Source organism: Manacus candei, unplaced genomic scaffold (assembly GCF_025592945.1).
Source record: "Manacus candei isolate 608988 ecotype Guabito, Panama unplaced genomic scaffold, ASM2559294v1 h1tg000003l, whole genome shotgun sequence".
Taxonomy (NCBI): Eukaryota; Metazoa; Chordata; class Aves; order Passeriformes; family Pipridae; genus Manacus; species Manacus candei.
In genome coordinates, this window is record NW_026138051.1 from 10,584,773 (window position 1) to 10,603,466 (window position 18,694).

The 18,694-nt window shown below is 46.5% G+C and overlaps 1 protein-coding gene across 8 annotated transcripts in view; it reads right to left on the reverse strand.

The window, feature by feature from the left end:
* MBNL3 (muscleblind like splicing regulator 3) overlaps nucleotides 1-18,694 on the reverse strand; it is a 92,528-nt gene that overhangs the window by 20,635 nt on the left and 53,199 nt on the right. For all 8 annotated transcript variants that reach the window (XR_007904102.1, XM_051784758.1, XM_051784746.1 and 5 more), the window contains 3 exons: nucleotides 11,796-11,960; nucleotides 2,858-3,058; nucleotides 1,211-1,447 (listed from right to left, as the gene is read on the reverse strand). Coding sequence is in view for 7 of the 8 variants with exons in the window: in XM_051784727.1 (XP_051640687.1) it covers nucleotides 1,211-1,447; nucleotides 2,858-3,058; nucleotides 11,796-11,960 (603 nt within the window). In the remaining variant the exon portion in view is untranslated. The remainder of the gene's footprint in view (nucleotides 1-1,210; nucleotides 1,448-2,857; nucleotides 3,059-11,795; nucleotides 11,961-18,694) is intronic.

An 18,694-nucleotide genomic window follows, 5' to 3' on the forward strand; every position in this document is an offset into this window, starting at 1 on the left:
GAGGGCACTTGTTTAATTTCTAGAGTTGCCCTGTTTTTGCATTATGCTTCAGCACAAATGAAAAGCAAATTCCTTTACTATCCTTAAAAAAAAAAAGGTATTTAGAAAAATTTTGGTAGCCTCAATTCTAAATCAAAGAGGAGGCAAGAGCCTTTCTAATATTAATTTTAAAAAAATTTTAAAAAAATCACAGAACAGATGAGGTTGGAAGGCACCTCTGGAGATCAGCTAGATCAAAACCCTGCTCAAAGCAGGGTCAATTACAGCAGCTTGCTCAGGACTGCATCCAGGCAGGTTCTCAGTGTCTCCAACGACAGAGATGTTGTAGTGTTTGATCTTTTTTTGGTAAAGAATTTTTTTATGTTTAAATGAAATGTCCTGAATTTCAATTTGTGCCATTGTCCTATTCACTGGACATCACAGAGAAGAGTCTGCCTCCACCTTTTTTATGTCCTGCATCAGGAATTCATAGACATGGTTAAGATCCCCTGGACCTCTTCTTCCCTCCCCAGCTCTCTCACCTCTGGAATAAACAGGTGCCATTAAACCAAATTTAAAAAAACGGCACACTCCAGCTAAGAGTTTCATCTGGTAAATCTTCCTTGACTCGTTTTCAGAAGTGTAGATATAGACACAATTCAAATTAAAGTGCAGTGGGACCACCTCTACCAGGTCCAAAGCATCAAACAGGTCAGGAAGTCACCCTTGGTTTGTGTCTTGTAATTTCACTAAGCCTTGGCAAAGGTATCAGCCACAAGTTTGTTAAGCTCAAACAATTGATATCTTGTCTGTTTTAAGTGGAAATTTTGCTACTGACTTTAACAGGCCAGGATCTCCCTGCAAGTGATCTAATTGTGGGATGGGCAGTCTTTGCTTTCGTTGTGTACTGAGGAAACTGAACTGATCCCTACGATTTAGCCAAGGAAGGTTCCAAGTGCTGCTGCACTTGCATTCATGTCACATCACAATGTCATGTCAGCAAATCACTGGGTTGGTCACCGTGTCCATACCTGGCAAGATGTACTGTGCCACTGAGGGCTTCATGCTGTGGTGAGCACAGAGAAAGGATGAAGAGATGGGATGCATCTTGCACATGCTCTCGGCTCTCTAGTCAGCCATTTACAAAGCTCTCTACTTTTCCACAAACAACACATATGACACATGAAATCTCTTAGCAATGGAATTACAGCCTGAGAAGAGCTCTACTTACCATTGCAGCTGCAGCTGTCTGGTTCACCTGGTGTTGAGCTGCCTTGATTTTGGCTTGCAGGTGTGCAGGGGGATGAAAGTACTTGCATTTCTCCCTAGAGCATCGACCTTTGATGTAATCCATGCAAACTGTAACAGTATTTTCATTTGTGTCTATCATTGCAATATCTATAGGGTGAGCATAGCGGCAATCATTCTCACCACGTGTGCAATTTCCACGCTGAAACTCTCGACAAACCTTAAAAGAAAGTCACATTGTTGAGCAGAACATCAAGTTACTCTTCATTCAGTATTTTCAACACAGAATATCAGTTCAGTTGGCCACATTAAAGCACATGTGTATTCTAAATCCATGCTCATCTGGGGCAGCACATATATCAACAGTCACAGGAGCAACTGGTGCTACTCACAACTGCTTTAGGGGATGAGAAAAACCACAACGTTAATAAGGGCAATTACCAAATGCAAGTGAAATACATAATTTGTGCAGAATGAAAGTGACCCCATAAAGACAATGTCATTTTGACAAAACTTGGGGAGCTCAGGATTCCTGCTCTGCCTCTAAAGCTTAAATGTTAATAACTCTGCCATTTATGTCTCACCTACATTATGTATTTGTTATGGAGTACACTCTTGGGTAGGACATTTAATTCTAAATGTTACATGCTGCTGTTATTTGCAACAAGTGCTTTTTCTTAAATATGAGGTGCCTCTTTCACATAAATAGTCTACTGCCCTTCACAATAAAACCCCAACCCTGGCATTACATGACAGCACATTTGATTACATAGCAATGTGTTTGAAGGTGTTGCCAAAATTACTAGTTTTATTAAGATCTTGCAGCTCCTCGTAAGTTATGACCACTGAAGCATCAGAGGCAGAGGAAAAGGTTTCACAAAATGGATCTGCAAGGTTTCCTTGTCTGAGGAGCTGAGAGAAGTTGTTGAGTACTACAGCTAGTGGTGCAGATCACATACCATGGCACTATCAGGCTGAGTGTGGGGAAAGGTGAGACGTCAGCAAGGCAAGATAAAGCACATAATACAAAACAATGTGTTTTGAAATTACACCCTTCTCCACTACCTTCCTGTGTTATAATTTACACCTGCAGGGGCCTCTGAATTCAGGTCCTTAGCCCTTATCTCCTGCAGAGCCTCTGCTTAGGGTTTCAAAGAAGTTTTAACTCCTCTAACACTAAGTCCCAGCATGCCCAGCCAACTGTGGGGGGAGAGATGTCTTTCCAATGCCCCCCCCCCACACCACTCCCATCCTAAAGCTTTCTGTAAAAGCTCAATAAACCCATCTCTAGACAAGGGAAGTGACTGTTACTTCCCAAACATCTCCTACTCAATTCAGCGTAAGAGCAGATCACCTACTTGCATTTCTTTTTTTGAAGTGTGGCAAAAAACAATCCCAACCCTGTTCAAACACCCAGTGAAATCAGAAGAGTAAATTCTCCCAAATTTCCAAGGATTTGGGATCAGGCCCCACAAGAGTCTGCTCTATCAAGACAGCAACAGCCCTGTGTTAGGAAAGCTGCAAATTAAACTGCACTGTGCTGCATCAGGTCATTCTAGCAGAGAGCAACAGCTGGGACCACATGTCCTGTTCAGCCCCGTCAGCAGTATTGTATCAGATGTCCAAATACCTCCAGTTTATCCGTACGCATCAGTTTCTGCCCGGCAGAGCCTCCTGGTACTGTAACAGTGGGATTTCCGGAAACCAGGACAGGAGTATTTGGTAAAAGCTCTGCAGGAACCAAGCCCATCCCAGGAGAAACATGACTCAGGTAGGGACTAAAAGCCATCGTGGGGCTTGTTGCAAGCGATGGAGTCACAGGAAATGTTGTCTGTGTATGGAAAGAGGAAAACAAAAATATTAGTTAAAAAGATCTGTCTTGGATTACCCATCAAAGCCTTGCATCACTTCAATCCTTTTAGACAATTTGATTAGCCACATCAAAATGCTGTGCTCTCCAATCTATTCATTTATTGCCATTTATTTGCGATCCATTGGCTTCTCCTGACTCACAGATTTGTGACTCATCCTGAATACAAGGCATGTTTATTTGTCAGATCAAAGCATATTGATGATCTTTATAGTTTAATGACACAATTAAGGATTTCATGCCAGCAATTAGGGCAGGCCCAAATTAAACAGACTTCTCATTCCCAAATAAACGTCTCAGCTTCTGTATGTCTACATTGCAATGCTGCAGGGAGACTCCAAGGCAAACTGCAGCTTCAAGACCTGGAAGCAGGTAACCCCATCAGCTGCATGGCTGAATTCACCATCAGCCTGCACCGAGCTCCATATCAGCATGGCTAGTGTGGCTCAGCTAGACAAAAGGGATCATTTAGAATCAGGGAGGTATCTCTGCTGTGACAAGCCTGGTGGTCCAGCATCCTGCACATCTGGGGTTGGCTTCAGACTGCCAACAGCCCCCAGGCAAGAGCCATTTTGCAGGAGTATCCCACACACTCCACAAGAATGGCAGCAAGAAGACACCAAACTCATCAATGTCACAACATGCCAGACCATATGGCTTTGGCAAGAGCAAGGTGAGTCTTAGGCTTGGAGGTGCCACGGACAGAGTGTACCAGGTGAGATGGCTGAGGTGGACCAGTTTAAGGTCCAGGACCCCACCTATTCTGCAAGGGCAGTGAAGAGACAGAACAACAGGCCATAAAGATCTTGACTACTTCAGATCCCTGCACTGTGTTAGTCAGACCCTCGGACCACAGCAGAGCTTCAGCAAGAAGCTGGCTGGCCAGAGCCCACTTCCCTGGCCTGAACTGCTCCAGCAGTGCTGCTGGTCTGGGAAAGGATTTGCTGTGCTGCCAGGCAGGCCAGATCACACAAGGCTCCTAAGCAGATGCTCCAAGTCTGTGAGTAGCCCCTACAGCCAGGGAGTTTGTGAGACTTTAAAGCACAAGATCCGAGGTGCATTTGGGAACTAAACCAATTACGGCTGATGAAAAATTGCCCTTGCCCCCACTTGGAAGACTAGAGCCTGCATGGCAGCACTCCTGCTCCTCTAGCAGGGGCTCAAGCAGCTCCCAGTGGAAGCAGCCTGAGACTTGCACCTATTTTTATTTTCCCTCCTGTCACCTGCTCTACTGTGAACTCTGGGTTCCAGTTAAAGCTGCTCACATTTGTAGGTGTACATGCTACCATCCTTGGGAGCTACAGCCTCTACTTGGCAATAAATACATGTGTGCTTACTCAATGGCCTGGGGCAATTTTTTGGCCACACACATCATTCCCTCCTTGCTTTTAATTTGGTACTTCTAGTCCTGTGGGCTTCTAAAGGAAACCAGACGTGGACAGTGTGTTCCTCAACAGCATCTTCATCCTGATACTTTCATACTTTGCTTGTTGTGATGTGGAAGAAGTCCACAGTAACACCAGTTAAACTATGCTAACACAGCTTTAGCTAAACAATGCCCCTTTCTAAGGTCAGTGACAGCAAGCAACTCCTGAGCTGGTGGCAAAGGGAATGACAGGGTGCTGCCAGAATACGTCCCACTTTCTTCTCCTCAGTGAGGAGACACAGCCTCCTGCATCAGTGGTGCCAGATGCTTGAAGTGTAGCAGAACTAAATAATTCTCTCTCTGGGAGGGATTTACAATTTTCCCTTCTTTTGAGCCCAAGTCAAGCACTGCTTCAGCTGTTGGAAGACTTTAGCCATTAAATCCATAGACCCTCCAATCCACAGCCCTTTATTAAATAATTTTCTTCTCTCTTTCAATTCTCTATGGCTCCCAGACATTTTTCACCTTTTCCTGCTATAAAAGCTCTTTAGGATTTTCAACTGCTGTGACTCCCTGAACACTTTAGTGAGAAGGCAGCATCCATTAGACTGTTTTCCTTTGTGTGAGCACCAGTAATTACAGTGGTATCTGCTGAACTTCTGTCACTATTCACACTGTAAATGCTATTTTAAGGAGCTTCTCCAGCTTGGCCAGTCTGCACAGGGTTATGTTGAGGCCTGACACGTTGTCAGCACTTGTTTTATGTACCCATAGGAGCCCAAACCTAGCAGTATATGTGCCTTGCACAAATGTGTGGGCAAATCTACCCATGCTTCTCAGCACCTAATACAGCAGGAGTATCCTGACTGCACAGGTGTGGCACAAACATTGCTCCAAAGTTTCAGGAGATCCTTTGCAGCAGCCTTCTCCTGCCTGGGCTCAAACACAACCAGCAGCCAGCCCAAGGACCTACCTGGTTTCTGAGACAAATGGGAGATGTTCTTCCCACTGCTGAAGCAGAGGGTGACAGGGCATTTGTGCAAACTGGGAAGGCTGGGGGCTCGCAATGCCTCGCACTGAGTGAATTCACCAGAAACTGGTGAGAAGGGCTGAGAAACATTCGCTAAGAGATAATACAGCAGCCTCTCCACCAAAGCCACAACAAACTGGGAAGCAGGTCCTGCTCCCCAAAACAGTCCCCATCTCCAAGGCCATTCCTCAAAAGAAGCCCCTCTCCTCAACTGGGAGCAATCAGCAAGGGCCAATGGATCTGAACTGAACTCAAGCTGAAGCAAGCAGAGAAAAGAGGTCCACGAGGAACATCAGGGAGTACGAGCTACTTCAGATCCCGGAGACCTGCAGAGGGGTGTGTGAAGGAACAGCATGAGTTCGTATTGCTGCCACTGTTTGTTCACCCATTTCCGTGCCCTGACATCTGCTGCAGCATTCCCAAGGTTTCACAACCACTCCTTCTGCCCGCCTGCACCATGTCCCGCTTCACTGATTGGAAGTGACAGTTCTGCTCCACACCCTGCCCGCGGGCAGGGGACTCACACTCGGCAGCCAAGCGGGTGTGCAGCCAGAGAACAAGCAGACCTCACTCAACACATTAAACCTAGAAGCACTGGGGTTTTAAGTCTGGAGAGTGCTAAGCACCCTGAAAACTGCTCCTTTGTGAGCTGGCACCAGGGAGCTCTGTATTTACTGTGGCTGATGAGGGGAAAAGATGGGCTGTGCTCATTGCCAGACCCGGCTGCCTGTCTTGGATTGGGAAATCCAGTCTGGCTCATGCATCAGTACCAGTAATAAGGATGCTGCCAGCCAATTCTCTCCTCTACGTCTGTGCAGGTCTCCCATGTCCTGAGGGAATTCGAGCAAATTTCTTCCTTGCAGCCAGAACCCAACTGTAATTTTTACTCCAAACACCGCTGCTCTCCTCAACATGTCTTGTGTCCACCTCTTGTGATTGCTGTGCTGGTTTTGCCTGGGATACAGTTAATTTTCTCCATGGTAGCTGGTATGGGTCTGTTTTGGATTTGTGCTGGAATCAGTCTTGATAATTCTGGGGTGTTTTTGTTACTGCACTTACAAAGAATCAAAGGGTTTTCTGCCTCTCACCCCACCCACCAGCGAGTTGACTGCAACAAGGAGCTGGGAAGGGACAGAGCTGGGACAGCTGACCCCAACTGACCCATGATGTTCAGCTTACAGCATAATGTTCAGCTTATAAAGCTGGGGAAGAAGGAAGTAGGGACATTTGGAATAATGGCATTTGTCTTCCCAGGTCATCGTTATGCATGATGGAGCTCTGCTCTCCTGGGGAAGGCTGAACACCTGCCTGCCCTTGGGAAGTGGTGAATGAATTCCCTGGTTTGCTTTGCTTCTGTGTGCAGCTTTTGCTTTACCCATTAAACTGTCTTTATCTCAACCCATGAATTTTCTCATTTTTACCCTTCCCATTCTTTCCCACATCCCACCAGGGGCTAAAACACAACTGTACACAGCCAGGAGATCTGACAGAGTAATACTATAACTGTACACTAAAAAAACAAACTCTCAACTTAATTGCTGGTGTGCTCTAGGGCAAAACAGAAGGATTGAAAGAATCACCATTTACACCTGCTGCCCTGCTTAAACCTTTTGCAAATTCAGGAAATACAGGGACAGGCTTCCCTGCAAATTAACTTTTATGAACTGTAGGACACAGATGCTACCAGTAACTCCTGAGCAGGGGGAACAGGTTACAATGCAGCAGCAGAGGGTTCAGGTTGGTAGCAGCTCACAAGACTGGTTTACTGGGTATGAAAATACTTGTAAGAATATTAATAATAAAAAGAAAGCTGAAATGGATGTTGTCAGAATACATCTCAGGGGGCTTTGACAGCTCTGAGCTCCGATCCTAAGCATGGAAGCCATTGAGTCGAAAGTGTGAGCAGAAAGAAGGCATCATCCCAGAGAGGGGTATTTGTCACCACCGGTGATGACAGAACCTGGAACAGCTGACTTTGTTAACAAACTAGAAGTTGCATTCAATTTGCCTAGCAGAAATTGTGCTAAAGCTAGACAAGAAACACAGAGTGGGTGTGAAGAGGAAGGCAGAGGAGCGGCTGGTGTTTTGTCAAACACAAGCCCCGTCTCAGCCAGGAAGTGTTGATTCTGAGCTACCTCAGACCCTAAAAAGGGAAAGCCTGAAAATGAGAGACCCACTGTAAATATGGAGGTGCTGATGGCCTGAAGGAGGGGAGACAGGTCACTGCTAAGCAGCTATGCATGGAAAGCACACAAAAAACAATGGCAGCTTACAGTCTGGTGATAAAAATGATGATAAAGAAGCTTGTACTGACAAGACTGAAGACCCTGATATTGAAAACATAATTGATGCTGTAAGAAAAAGCAAAAACCTGTGTTCCCCTCCAATGTAACTGCATGGGGCTGGCTGCAAAAACACCCTCCCATGTGAAGGCTGAGCATGCTGGAATGAATCCGACCAGCCAAAGATCCAGCTACCACAGATGCTCGTTTCCCCAATCAGACTGCAAAGACACACTCAGCTCAAAGGATCTCTCATTTGTGGGCTGCTCTAGTGTAAAAGACAGGTGTTAACACCCCACAGCACTCTCTCTTGGCAGATACCAGCTCCTGGGTGGGCCAGGGTACATGTGTTTATTCATTCCTAGTGTGCCTTTGACTAGAGGCTGAGATATAGATCAGGTTTTTGCTGCATAGAACAAATGCCTGCGCAAAGCACCTGTTGAAATCAGCTCCAGCACTTGTTCGAAGCATCACTGGCCAAGCAGGTTGCTCACCCTCTGCTTTAACCCCTCCATCAGCACCAAGGAGTGGCAGCAGGATCCCACTGCCTCAGGAGGGGATCAAGAGCTGGATTAAAGTCTGAGTTGTCTTCAGAGGCATAGGTGACCCAGAGCCGTGAGGATAGTCCTGGCTACAAAGACCTTGACAGGAAGAAAAGATGAAGAGCTTGAAAACAAAGAGAGAGGAAACAGCTTCCCCAGGCAGCAGCAGAGGCAGCTGCAGGGCAGGTGTGTCAACACTGCTGTGCTCCACCAACAGCATGTTCAGGCACTAATGTGGCAGCACCTGGCAAACCACTGCCCTGCTCCACCATGTCAATTAGGACCCTGTGCTGAAGCACCTCCATGGCCACCTCCAAAAGTCTGTATCACACTGCTGCAAAGGGACAAAGCAGAATGGAGTGGGGACTAGGCCCAGGGAGCAGCATTTTTTGAGTGATCTTGCATTGGTGAGATAGGGTACAAAGTGACCATATCTGAGACACCAGACACAACATTGACCAAAATGGCTCTTCCTATCAATGCCAGAGCCCAGCTCTATCCACCTTCAACATGACTTTTAAACAGTCTAGCAGAAACAGAAGCAAAACCAGCCTAGAGGGCTTCCAGCACATATCAACCAAAGCCAGCAGTCAAAGTGAATTTGGAATTTTAAAAGTCAAAACTTTTAGGAGAATCTTCCTACTTGGCACCTATATGATCTCTCCAAGGTCTCTCCCAGACAGATACACCATGCTGAGCAAATACTCTGCTCTGTGTTCTTGCCTGACTCATTTTAAAGTGCTGTATGAAGCAGTCTGTTCAAAAATGCATCACGAGCACCCAACACACATGTGATTCTCAGCTCTGCACGAACGGTGAGCAGCGACATCAGAGAGCAACCAGAAACTTCAGAGAAATTAGACCATGCCAGCAACCACTAATTCACACCTCGTAGGTTCCTCTGAGCAGCGTGCAGCAGGCAGCCCACCTGGGATATGGCTCTCCTCTGAGAGCACCTTCATCAAACAGCCACCACCAGGGGCCTGGCTCTTGGCTCAGCAGAAAGACTGGCTCTTCCTGGACAGCAGCAGCAACGCAAGATCTGGCAGTGAATGTTTAGCTACAAGATCATAGACACACACATTGAAGACCATTTCAGGAAGACTGGTGAAAAGCTGCTCTGTCAAGTGCTGGTTTGTTTTGTTTTGGGTTTGATGGGGGTTTTTGTGTATTTGGTCTTTTTTTTTTTTTTTTAACGTGGTAGCTTTTCTGTTGAAAGCGCACTTTAAAACGTCTAAGCATTCAGCTATTGTTTGGAGCTATTAAGCACGCTGTTCCAAATCCCATCCCTGGCAAGCATCCCAATTAAGCAGGCATCTCGTTGATCAGCTTTCTGATCACATGGGATTTGTTCTGCTGCTGCATCTGATACAATACTTTCTGCTTTGAAGAATTTCATGTGCAGCCAGAAGGAGACCCCACCCTTCTCATTTAGAGAGAAAAAAAAAATTCTCAAAGTCAGCTTCCACTGACAGCATCTTTAGGAAATCAAAGGCAGTCGAAAGAGCAATCTCTTGTTTGTCCTGAAATTGGTGTGGAGCAAGTTGGGCAGCAGGAATGAGACCACGAGCTCGTTTACTCTGAGCAAAGTGTGGGAAAGCAGGAAGGGAGCAGTCATTGCAGAGCAAATTTCTATTTTTCTTCTTTGCCCATGTCTCCCTCATGGCACAATTTAGAAACCAGGGACTTTTCTCATCAGATAAGGTTACCTCTGAAATGAGAGCACTAACCAGACAAACCGACACATTCAGTCTCAGAGGTAATTTAAAAGGCAGGAGTGAAATTCAGGAGTGTACTGGACCTGCTAGATTGCAAAGTGGGAAGGTGGGAACTTTGCAAAGAGGAAATCCCAAAGATGTTTCAAACAGCCAGCCAAAGACTGTCCACTATGAATTCCCTACAGAGGAAAACCCCAAACAGGAAAGGTTTACTTTTGGTACAGGACTTGGAAACCAGTGCTACTATTTTGTGGGAATTCAGGATTTCCTTCTGATGTGCACATACTTTTAAACACCACAAAAAAGAGGTGCAAAGACTACAGCAGATTAGAGCCTAAGGCACAGCACAACTAAAGACTTTTTCTGTGGCCTGTTTTCTCTTCTGCCTCACTTTTCCATCTTCAAGATGGAAAGAACAAACAGCATTTTCCTAGCTTACATGGCAGGGCCAAGATAAAGCTGCTAACAGACACATGGGATGGTCACAGTGACGGTGAAGGTGGAAAAGCCCCCAAAAGACAGGAGGAATATGCCACACTGAGGAAATGCCCTGGTCTGGTGGCAAAGCACCATCATGAAGGGATACTGGCCAGCTGTCCCTGCTGAAACACACCTCCATCACAAGCACTTAAAACAAACATCACAACAGCCTCCAACAAGGAAGAACCCTTCACCAGTCTCTGGTGAGAATAAAGCAGAGACACCTGAGCTTTTCAAAGCTGGGGTGACATACTCAGAGTTCCACTCAGGCAGAGAAGCCAGGCACTGTAGGTGGGACACCAGGCTGGTTCACAGTGCACACCTTCAGGCTAGAAGAGCTTGTCAGAGGGATCCAGCCAGTCCTCTCATGTGGCATAGCACCCAACAATGGCACATCCAGTGCACATTGCCCCAGGAAAGATATTCAGCCCCAACTTTAAACTGAGAACTCCTAATTAATTCTCAGTGCAGTTTATTCATGTCAGGACCGAAGAGCTGCTTCAAGACCTCTGACATTTCTTAAAATATACATTGTGACAGCCTAAAACTCAGCTGACAAATGTCACCTCCTCCCAGATACACCAACCAGCAATCCTCTCCCTGCTGTGACAGGGTTCTCCAGCCTGAAAACCTGTTTTAACTGACAGGAAAAACCAGGGACAGGCAGTGAAGGCCTCTCTGAACTACCTGCTCTGCAAACACCTGTCTCCCACAGGCTTCCTTTCCTACCTGAAGAGAAGCAAATCTTTCCTGCTCTTAGTATAAAACAGCATTACTGTGAAAAGCAAGTGACAGGGCTGTGACATTAGCTAGGCTGTGACAAACTCTCTGCTGGGACAACTGCAGTGAATTGGGTCTCACTCCCAGAAATAAAACGTATTAAGGTCTGGGTAGGATTCATCTTCCCCAGTTTTAGTCCAGCAGTACAACACATCTAGCCCAAGCAAGTCAGCCCCATTCTCCCAGCGTAAAACAACTATCCAAAACAGGATCCACTGGAATTGAGCCACTAAGAACTTCTAGGATGTATACAAATTAACTGGTCAAATATGCACCTGGTGGTAAGATCCTCCCACTTGATCACCTCATCACAGTTATCAGAGAGAGACAGCTTGCAAGGAGATGCAGAGGTAGCATCAGACACCCCTCTGGAGGATTCTGCCCAACCCTGTGCAGCACAGACAACTGCCTGAGCTCAAGCACGGGGGCTGGGGCCTCCTGAGCAAACAGAGAGAACCGTGGAGCAGCGTGAACCCGATGGATCCACTGCTGGAACTTACAATTGGCTGTAGCTGCGCGCCCGGGAGCATGAACTGCATCTGCTGAGCAAACATGGCTGCGGCCGTCTTCTGCTGGATCAGGTTGTTGCGTCCATTTATTTCAAGTTGTGTTTTTAAGTGTGGGGGAGGGTGGAGATATTTGCAGTTCTCTCGGGTACACCGGCCCTAGAAAACATAATGAAACAGCATTTCAGTGAATGTAACACTCAGGGCAGCTGGAGAAATTTAATTAAGGATTGTTTGGGTTACTGGAACAACACAGTCATCGAGGCAGAGGCAGTTTGGTAGCTACTGTGCCTCTTCTGTGATTCTTCTATAACGGGTGAAGAGAAGAGCAACATGACTTCTCCTGCAGTAACACTAAGCGAATACTATCAAGCTAAACCCAAGTCAGGCTTCCTGATGTTAAAATGATTGTTGTAAGAAAAAATTCCAAACAACTCAATGCAAACACCAATATTTTCAGAAGCTAGTGGCAACAGTTCCAGAAACAACAACAAAAATTCCCTGTTTCCTTGCGTGGGTTGTTTTTCCCCTCCCTCCCAACACCAGACAACTTAATTGGCCCTGACAACCAGACAGCAAGAAAAAAAAACTGTCTCCACCACTTCCCCAGCTGCGCTGGGTAAAACATTAAGAGGATAGCTCTGTAAAGCAGCACCTCTGATCCACAACATGCAGGTACCCCAAGATGCTGAGAACTGGCAGTCACAGGAGGAAGAACTCAAACAATTTTCCCCCTTCATGCTTTCATTTGTCAAAAGCCAGGTATGTTGCATTACTGACTCCTTATCCCTGCAATAAACATAAGCACTGGAGGTGCCAGTGGCTCCTAAAAAGCAAGGCACCACTAATGTGATCACTGCAAATCAACGGAGATCGTCACTTAAAAAACATCTATAAACTCTGCTTTAACAGAGTTTGCAAGTAGACACAAGAAGATAAATATCAATAGCTTGCTGCGTAAGAAAGCTAGTAACACATTTTGCCATTAAAATTAAATAATTCTTGAAAAGTAAGGGTTTGCCCCCCCTTCTTTGTGTATTCCCTCCTCAAGAAACAGAGGCATACAGAACACATAAAAGACTTAATGTAACTTTATCATTAAGTTATTTATAAAACTTTTACCCAAAACTGGTGAATTTTTTTGAGGAACAAATTCTTTGGAGCTATTCAGAACATATTAAAATAACACCAGATCTGAAGGCCACAAAGCTGTTCCATGACAGATAACTAATGGTTCCTGCAGCCAGCAAAGGCACAGGACCATCCATTACCCAGCCTGTCCCAGGTACTCTCCTCAAGCACTGGACATGGAGTTCTCAGTAATTAAGTTTGCTTTCCAAAATGGCACATCAGGTGAGCCCATGTACCTCCTCCTGTTAGCAGGAGCAGAGCTGTACAGGAACAGGCAGCAGAGCTGTAACCCCATAACCAGGTCCACGGGGGTACAACTTTTACACACCACTGCACCCAGAGCTCAGGCAGGTGGGAACCTCCTCAGATGGGCCCCTCCTGCATCCAGGATGCTCCTCTGGGGATTCTTAAGACTTGTACAAACATACAGGTGGAATCACTGGACAGTCCAAGTACCACTGCACAAAGCCAACACCATGACCCAATGCAGGGGCTGGTTTTGAACCCCCAGCCAGGCTCTTGGCATGCTGGGGAAGGAGCAGGTCACTGTAGAGCAGCCTGAGACTTGCAAGCTCTCCTCTGTGTGCTTTCCTCTGCCCCCTTTCCTGGTGGGGATAAGAGCTTCCCTTGGGAGAGGGCTGCAGAGCTTGACTGCAGCATGAAAGGGGCTGTTTGACATATATCATGGGAACAGGCTCCTCTCTTATCTGCTCCAAGGAGATCATAGTTAAACAAAAGGCAAATAATTAAATGCAAGAAGTGGTGGGCTAAACCCACTGGGACAGGGAAAAAACCCACTTCCAAACTTTAGCAGCCTGCCTTTACAGAATGAAACTCTCTGCCCTGCTCCTAAAAGAGCCCAGTGGCTCCCAAAAACCCACCTCAAAAAGAAAGGGGCTTTCTAATGCTATTGTTTTGGCTTCTCTGCAATCCAACAGCCCCAGCAGCGAGTTAATTGCTCACAGGCCCTGTGGATGTGAATCTTCATCAAAAGACACTTTCTCACATCTGTGTGAAGTGAGGGTAAATGGCACCACACAGCTGGCTGGTGCTCAGGTGACCCTGCACCCAGGGAAATAACCACATCAGTCTGGGAGGAGGAGGCATCAGCATTAGGCAGGTCGGGTTCATGCTCCTCATGGCATCTTTCCAGCTGCATGGGACCAGGTCTCTCCACAGCCCTTTCCATCACCTGAGACCCAACAAGAGCCCAGGGTTCAGCCACAGAGCATATCTGCAGCATCCCACCTCCACAGCTTCTGCGGGGCCACGCTGACCAGGAGCAGACCCCACAGAGCCGTGGGCTGTCGAAGGCCAGGCAGCTGCTCTATTCTAAGCTCCAGCCTCCAAGGGCTTACACATCAGCCTTAGAAATTCTTCCTGGCTGTAACTTGGCACAAGTGCTTTGGGTTGGGAAAACACTAATTTCTACCAAATTTGGAAGAAATCTGTGTAGATTCTACACTGCAGGAATGGAGAAGATGAAAAAAGAACTACCATTTTTTGTAAACAATGCTTACACAGTCGTCTTCAACTTGAAAAGGACTGCTATTTCAAGGAAATTGTGAACATCATTGATATCAGCAACCCCAGCTTACTGTGAAGCTTTGTTCTACTTTTTTTCCTCAAAGCAGTTTGTTTAATTCCAAGAGGGTGTTCTACAAGCAGAACATTTTTACTACCAACAAAAAACCACAATACAGCACGAGGCCTTGGTCCTCCAGACAGAGCCTGTGAGTCAAAACCAGTGCCCACACAGAGCTAACGGTTTCAAGGACACGTATTTGTAAGAGACAGAGCTGTGCAGATGCTGCTGCAGAGCGAAGGCAGTGAAGTGCAGCACGGCTGTCAGTCAGGCCTTTGAGGCTCGAGAAAGACTAAATGATTCACTGCTGCACTCAGATTCAAACCCACACCTTCGGCCCAGCTCCTCCTAGTCATCATTTTGATCCTGAGCATCACCAACCACCGTGTTTCAGCAGGGTGAGTTGGAAGCCACAGCTGAGTCGAGTTGCCCTCTCCAGCACCACAGTAGGTTCTTAATCTCTCAGACAATGAATTTTTGGAACTGATTATGTGACTGCAAAATGTTCCCAGTTTAGACATCCATGTATGAAACAACTTTCAATATGTGTCACTCTATAGTCATGGGCACCACTAGTACTCCCTGAACGCCAACACTGGTAGGGGTGAGCCCTTCTTCTACACTTCCATCACAATGCCCACCATTCTTGGTACTTCCCAGCAACGCACACACTCTTCTAGACCAATTTCAGCTCTATGAAAGCCGCCAGAAGGACAAAAGAACTGCCATTTTTCACTTCTCAGTACCAGCTGCAACACAGCAGGGAAAGCAACAGGGAACTGGTAGCAAATCTGCTGTGTGGATACTGGGCTGGGGACAAATAAGGACAACTCCATTTTATACCTCTGTGGCCTAGGAATACAACAGGAGTGAGGCCCCCAAGTTTCAGATGAGCATATCTATGTACAAGCTAGAGTTTTTCTGCAGGGACTAGCTATGGCTCCAGCACATCAAATGCTTATCACATGGCACAGGACAGACTCTGCATGGAGACCAGCTGAGACACTGTCCAAGCTGAATGTTGCACCAAAAGGCACCATCTTAGCACATGGCTGCATGTGTCAGGAAGGGACGCAGTGCTCAGAGACTGATCTGTGTTGGTGAGCAGCATGCTGAGCCTACTGGGACAGTGCAGCCATCCTCCTGTAACTGGGAGTTTGCTGCTGTTAATTTAGCACGAGTATTGACTGCAGGGAAGGCGCACTCCCACCCTGTCCCGGGTGGCACATGAGCCTGCAGCCAGGGAATCACTACCCAGTAACAGACTCTGCTGCTGGCCTTGGTAACACGCTAAATATAGCTGTATTTTCTGGCTCCTTGCAAAATGGAAGGAGTCTGAAGGACCATATTCATCAGCTTCTTTGCCAAATACAGCCAGGAGGGAAAAGCATATGGACTGCACTTCCCAAGGCTTGAAAAATGGATATTAAATATAAATCATTAAAGGATTTTATAAGAGTATCTTCTCCCCATTTCTTCCCACACACTCCCCCACCCTTACAGTAGGCTGCTGGCATGTGATTGACTCTGTGTTGCCAACTTAAGTCATGCTGTGATGGCGTATACTGTAAGTGGCTGGCATCTGACACAGCTAACATGACAGCAGCATGTGCTGCAACAAAGCCAGATGTTTTGAGTGCAGCACTAATGGCAGCACACTGAAATCCGGTAGAAAAACCTGCATTACACCTGGCTATCTGCTGGGCTGAACCTTGTCATCTGCATCCTAGCTCGGAGGGATGCAAATAAGAGCATGCTGGGTACTGCACCAGGCTGGATGAACCTACTCTAAGCATGCTGCACAAATTGTCTCCTCACTGGTTGCTGAAGTTGAACTGTGCTGCAAAAGCAAGGCTTCCACCATGAACCCAACACTTGCACCAGTAATGCAGTTTGCTATGGTTTCTTTAATCCCAGACCCAGTGAGGGGCTCCAGACACGTTTCTGGTTTTAATGACTGCACTGTATGTCCTGTCAATCACCAACAGTTCTCATGAGAAAATCTTCAAGCTAACATGGCTTTTCACACACTAGAGGCTGCAGTAGGCTTGTGCCCTGACTGTGCTGCCTTTTCCACAGACACTGATGACATGTACAATGACTGACAGCAAAAAGAATGAAAAGAGACCAGGCAGGGAAGGATTTCCATGTTTTGCACAAAACCAGGCACCAAAACACAGCTTGTCTACATAACTATTCTCTGCATGAAGCAGCAGATTTCCACCTCCCCAAGAGGAACTCATTGGGGAAGCACATTCAGAGATCTGCTGGCCCTGCTTACTCAGTGCCTGTCGCTCCAGTGCTGAGGCATGAAACGCTCTCTGCTTTCCATCCCACTCACCACATGCACACAGAGGCCTTCTCCTAGCTATGGATCCTTGCTCCTGCCACAGCCTTGCATGGCTTTTACATATGAAATACAACTTCCACCATCATGGTGTCTGCCCCACATCTGGAAGGCAGGTGGAGGACAGGCTGCAGAACTGCCCATAAAGCAAGAATTGTCCTGCAACAGTGGGAGGCAGAAAGGGCAGAGCTCAGGGCTGCATAGCTGTGTCCCTGAGCAACTGGAATGGTGGCTGGATTGAGTGGCTCATCCTGCCATCTCCAGTGCACCGCGTGGCTCATCCAGCCACCTCCAATGCTGCATCAACTCCTCCTTCCACACAGGTAGAGAGCTGCGGTGCAGGAAGGGAGACAGCTCTCCATCTCACTGCTGGATCAAACGCCTTCTGCTCTGCAAACAACATCAAATAGCATGGAAATAGCATGTTTTCAACTGGAAAACAAAGGAGGCTGGAGCCAACAAGTCAGCCTGATCATTAGCGAGCGTTACATCTCAAATAGGTGTTCATGCAGCCCAGCTGCCACTCACTGCAGTTCAAAGCCCAGCCCTGAACATGCCTTATCTGCCAGCTCTTTCTACAGGCTAATCAAATCTCAAAAGCTCAAATCTCAAAAATCTGCCAACTGAGTCAGTGAGAACTGCAGCCTTGCAACCTGCCTTGAACATTGATTGACCCTGGCACAACACACCAGGTAACTTCTGCTTAACAGCAAAGCTTTTCTCCTTGCAGTGTAGGAGCAGCTCACTTTTACAGAAAGGTTTTAAAGTGTAATTACGTACAAAGCACTCCTTGAATGTGTTCTCATGGAAGGCTGTTAGCCCACCTACAAGCATCTAAGAAGCAGGTCTATAAGGATGTAGTGAAGTGATACATCACCCCATGGCCCACACAGATCACCTATTTTATTTGTACGTGTTACTTGTGAATTTCCCACACACAGGACAGAGCAGTGCTGTGCAAGTACACAGATTTTTTCACATGTCCTGCAACTGACACTGTTGGTTTCACATCCCTGCGCATTTTCTTTCCTTCTAACAATGCAACATTTTTTGATTCACTCTCAACAAGCCTTTTCCAGAACTAACCCCAACCCAGCTATGCTGCATCCTGTATCAGGCAGCTGATTCACTCAAATGCCATATTTGGTACTGCTTTTATTGAACTCGCTCTCCTTTTTATGGACTACTTTTTCAACCTGTCAAGACTATCTGCAACTCCACATCTGGTTCTCTAAAGTGTCTGTAGTTTCTCCCAGCTCAGAGCACCCTACCAATTTAACAAGCACACTCTTCTCTGTTCCATCATTCAAAACAGAACAAAACAAAACTCAACAGTTCTGCTAAGCACATCCTTCCAGACTGCCACTGAACTCAGTTTTCCAAGCTGTTGTGGGTAGTCACATAAAAGTTTATCCTATGCTTGGTTCCATGTCTTGTTTGGAAGCTGATTTGTGCCACATCAAAGACTCCCAAATCTGAAAGAACCCATCTCAAAGGCTTTTCAGTTCTACTGCTTTTTCTGCACCTCTCAGGACAACTCTTGGGATTCTCCATGCTCTGCACCCCTCCTGTGCCAGCAACCCCCTTGCCATTGAGCTCACAATTGTACACAACACTGGGTACAAAGAAACTGGTGGTCTGAAGTTAGTTGTAACAGCAACAAAAAACATACAGCACAGCTGGTTGCTGACAATTTTCAAATGCAGGTGTAACACCCATTTACAGAGAGCCCAGAGACCGCTGTTATGGTGAGGATCCCGCTGTGAACATATCATAGCCGAAAAGAAAAAGCAAAATGTATCTTCTAGTCAGCATTACCAGATGGCAATC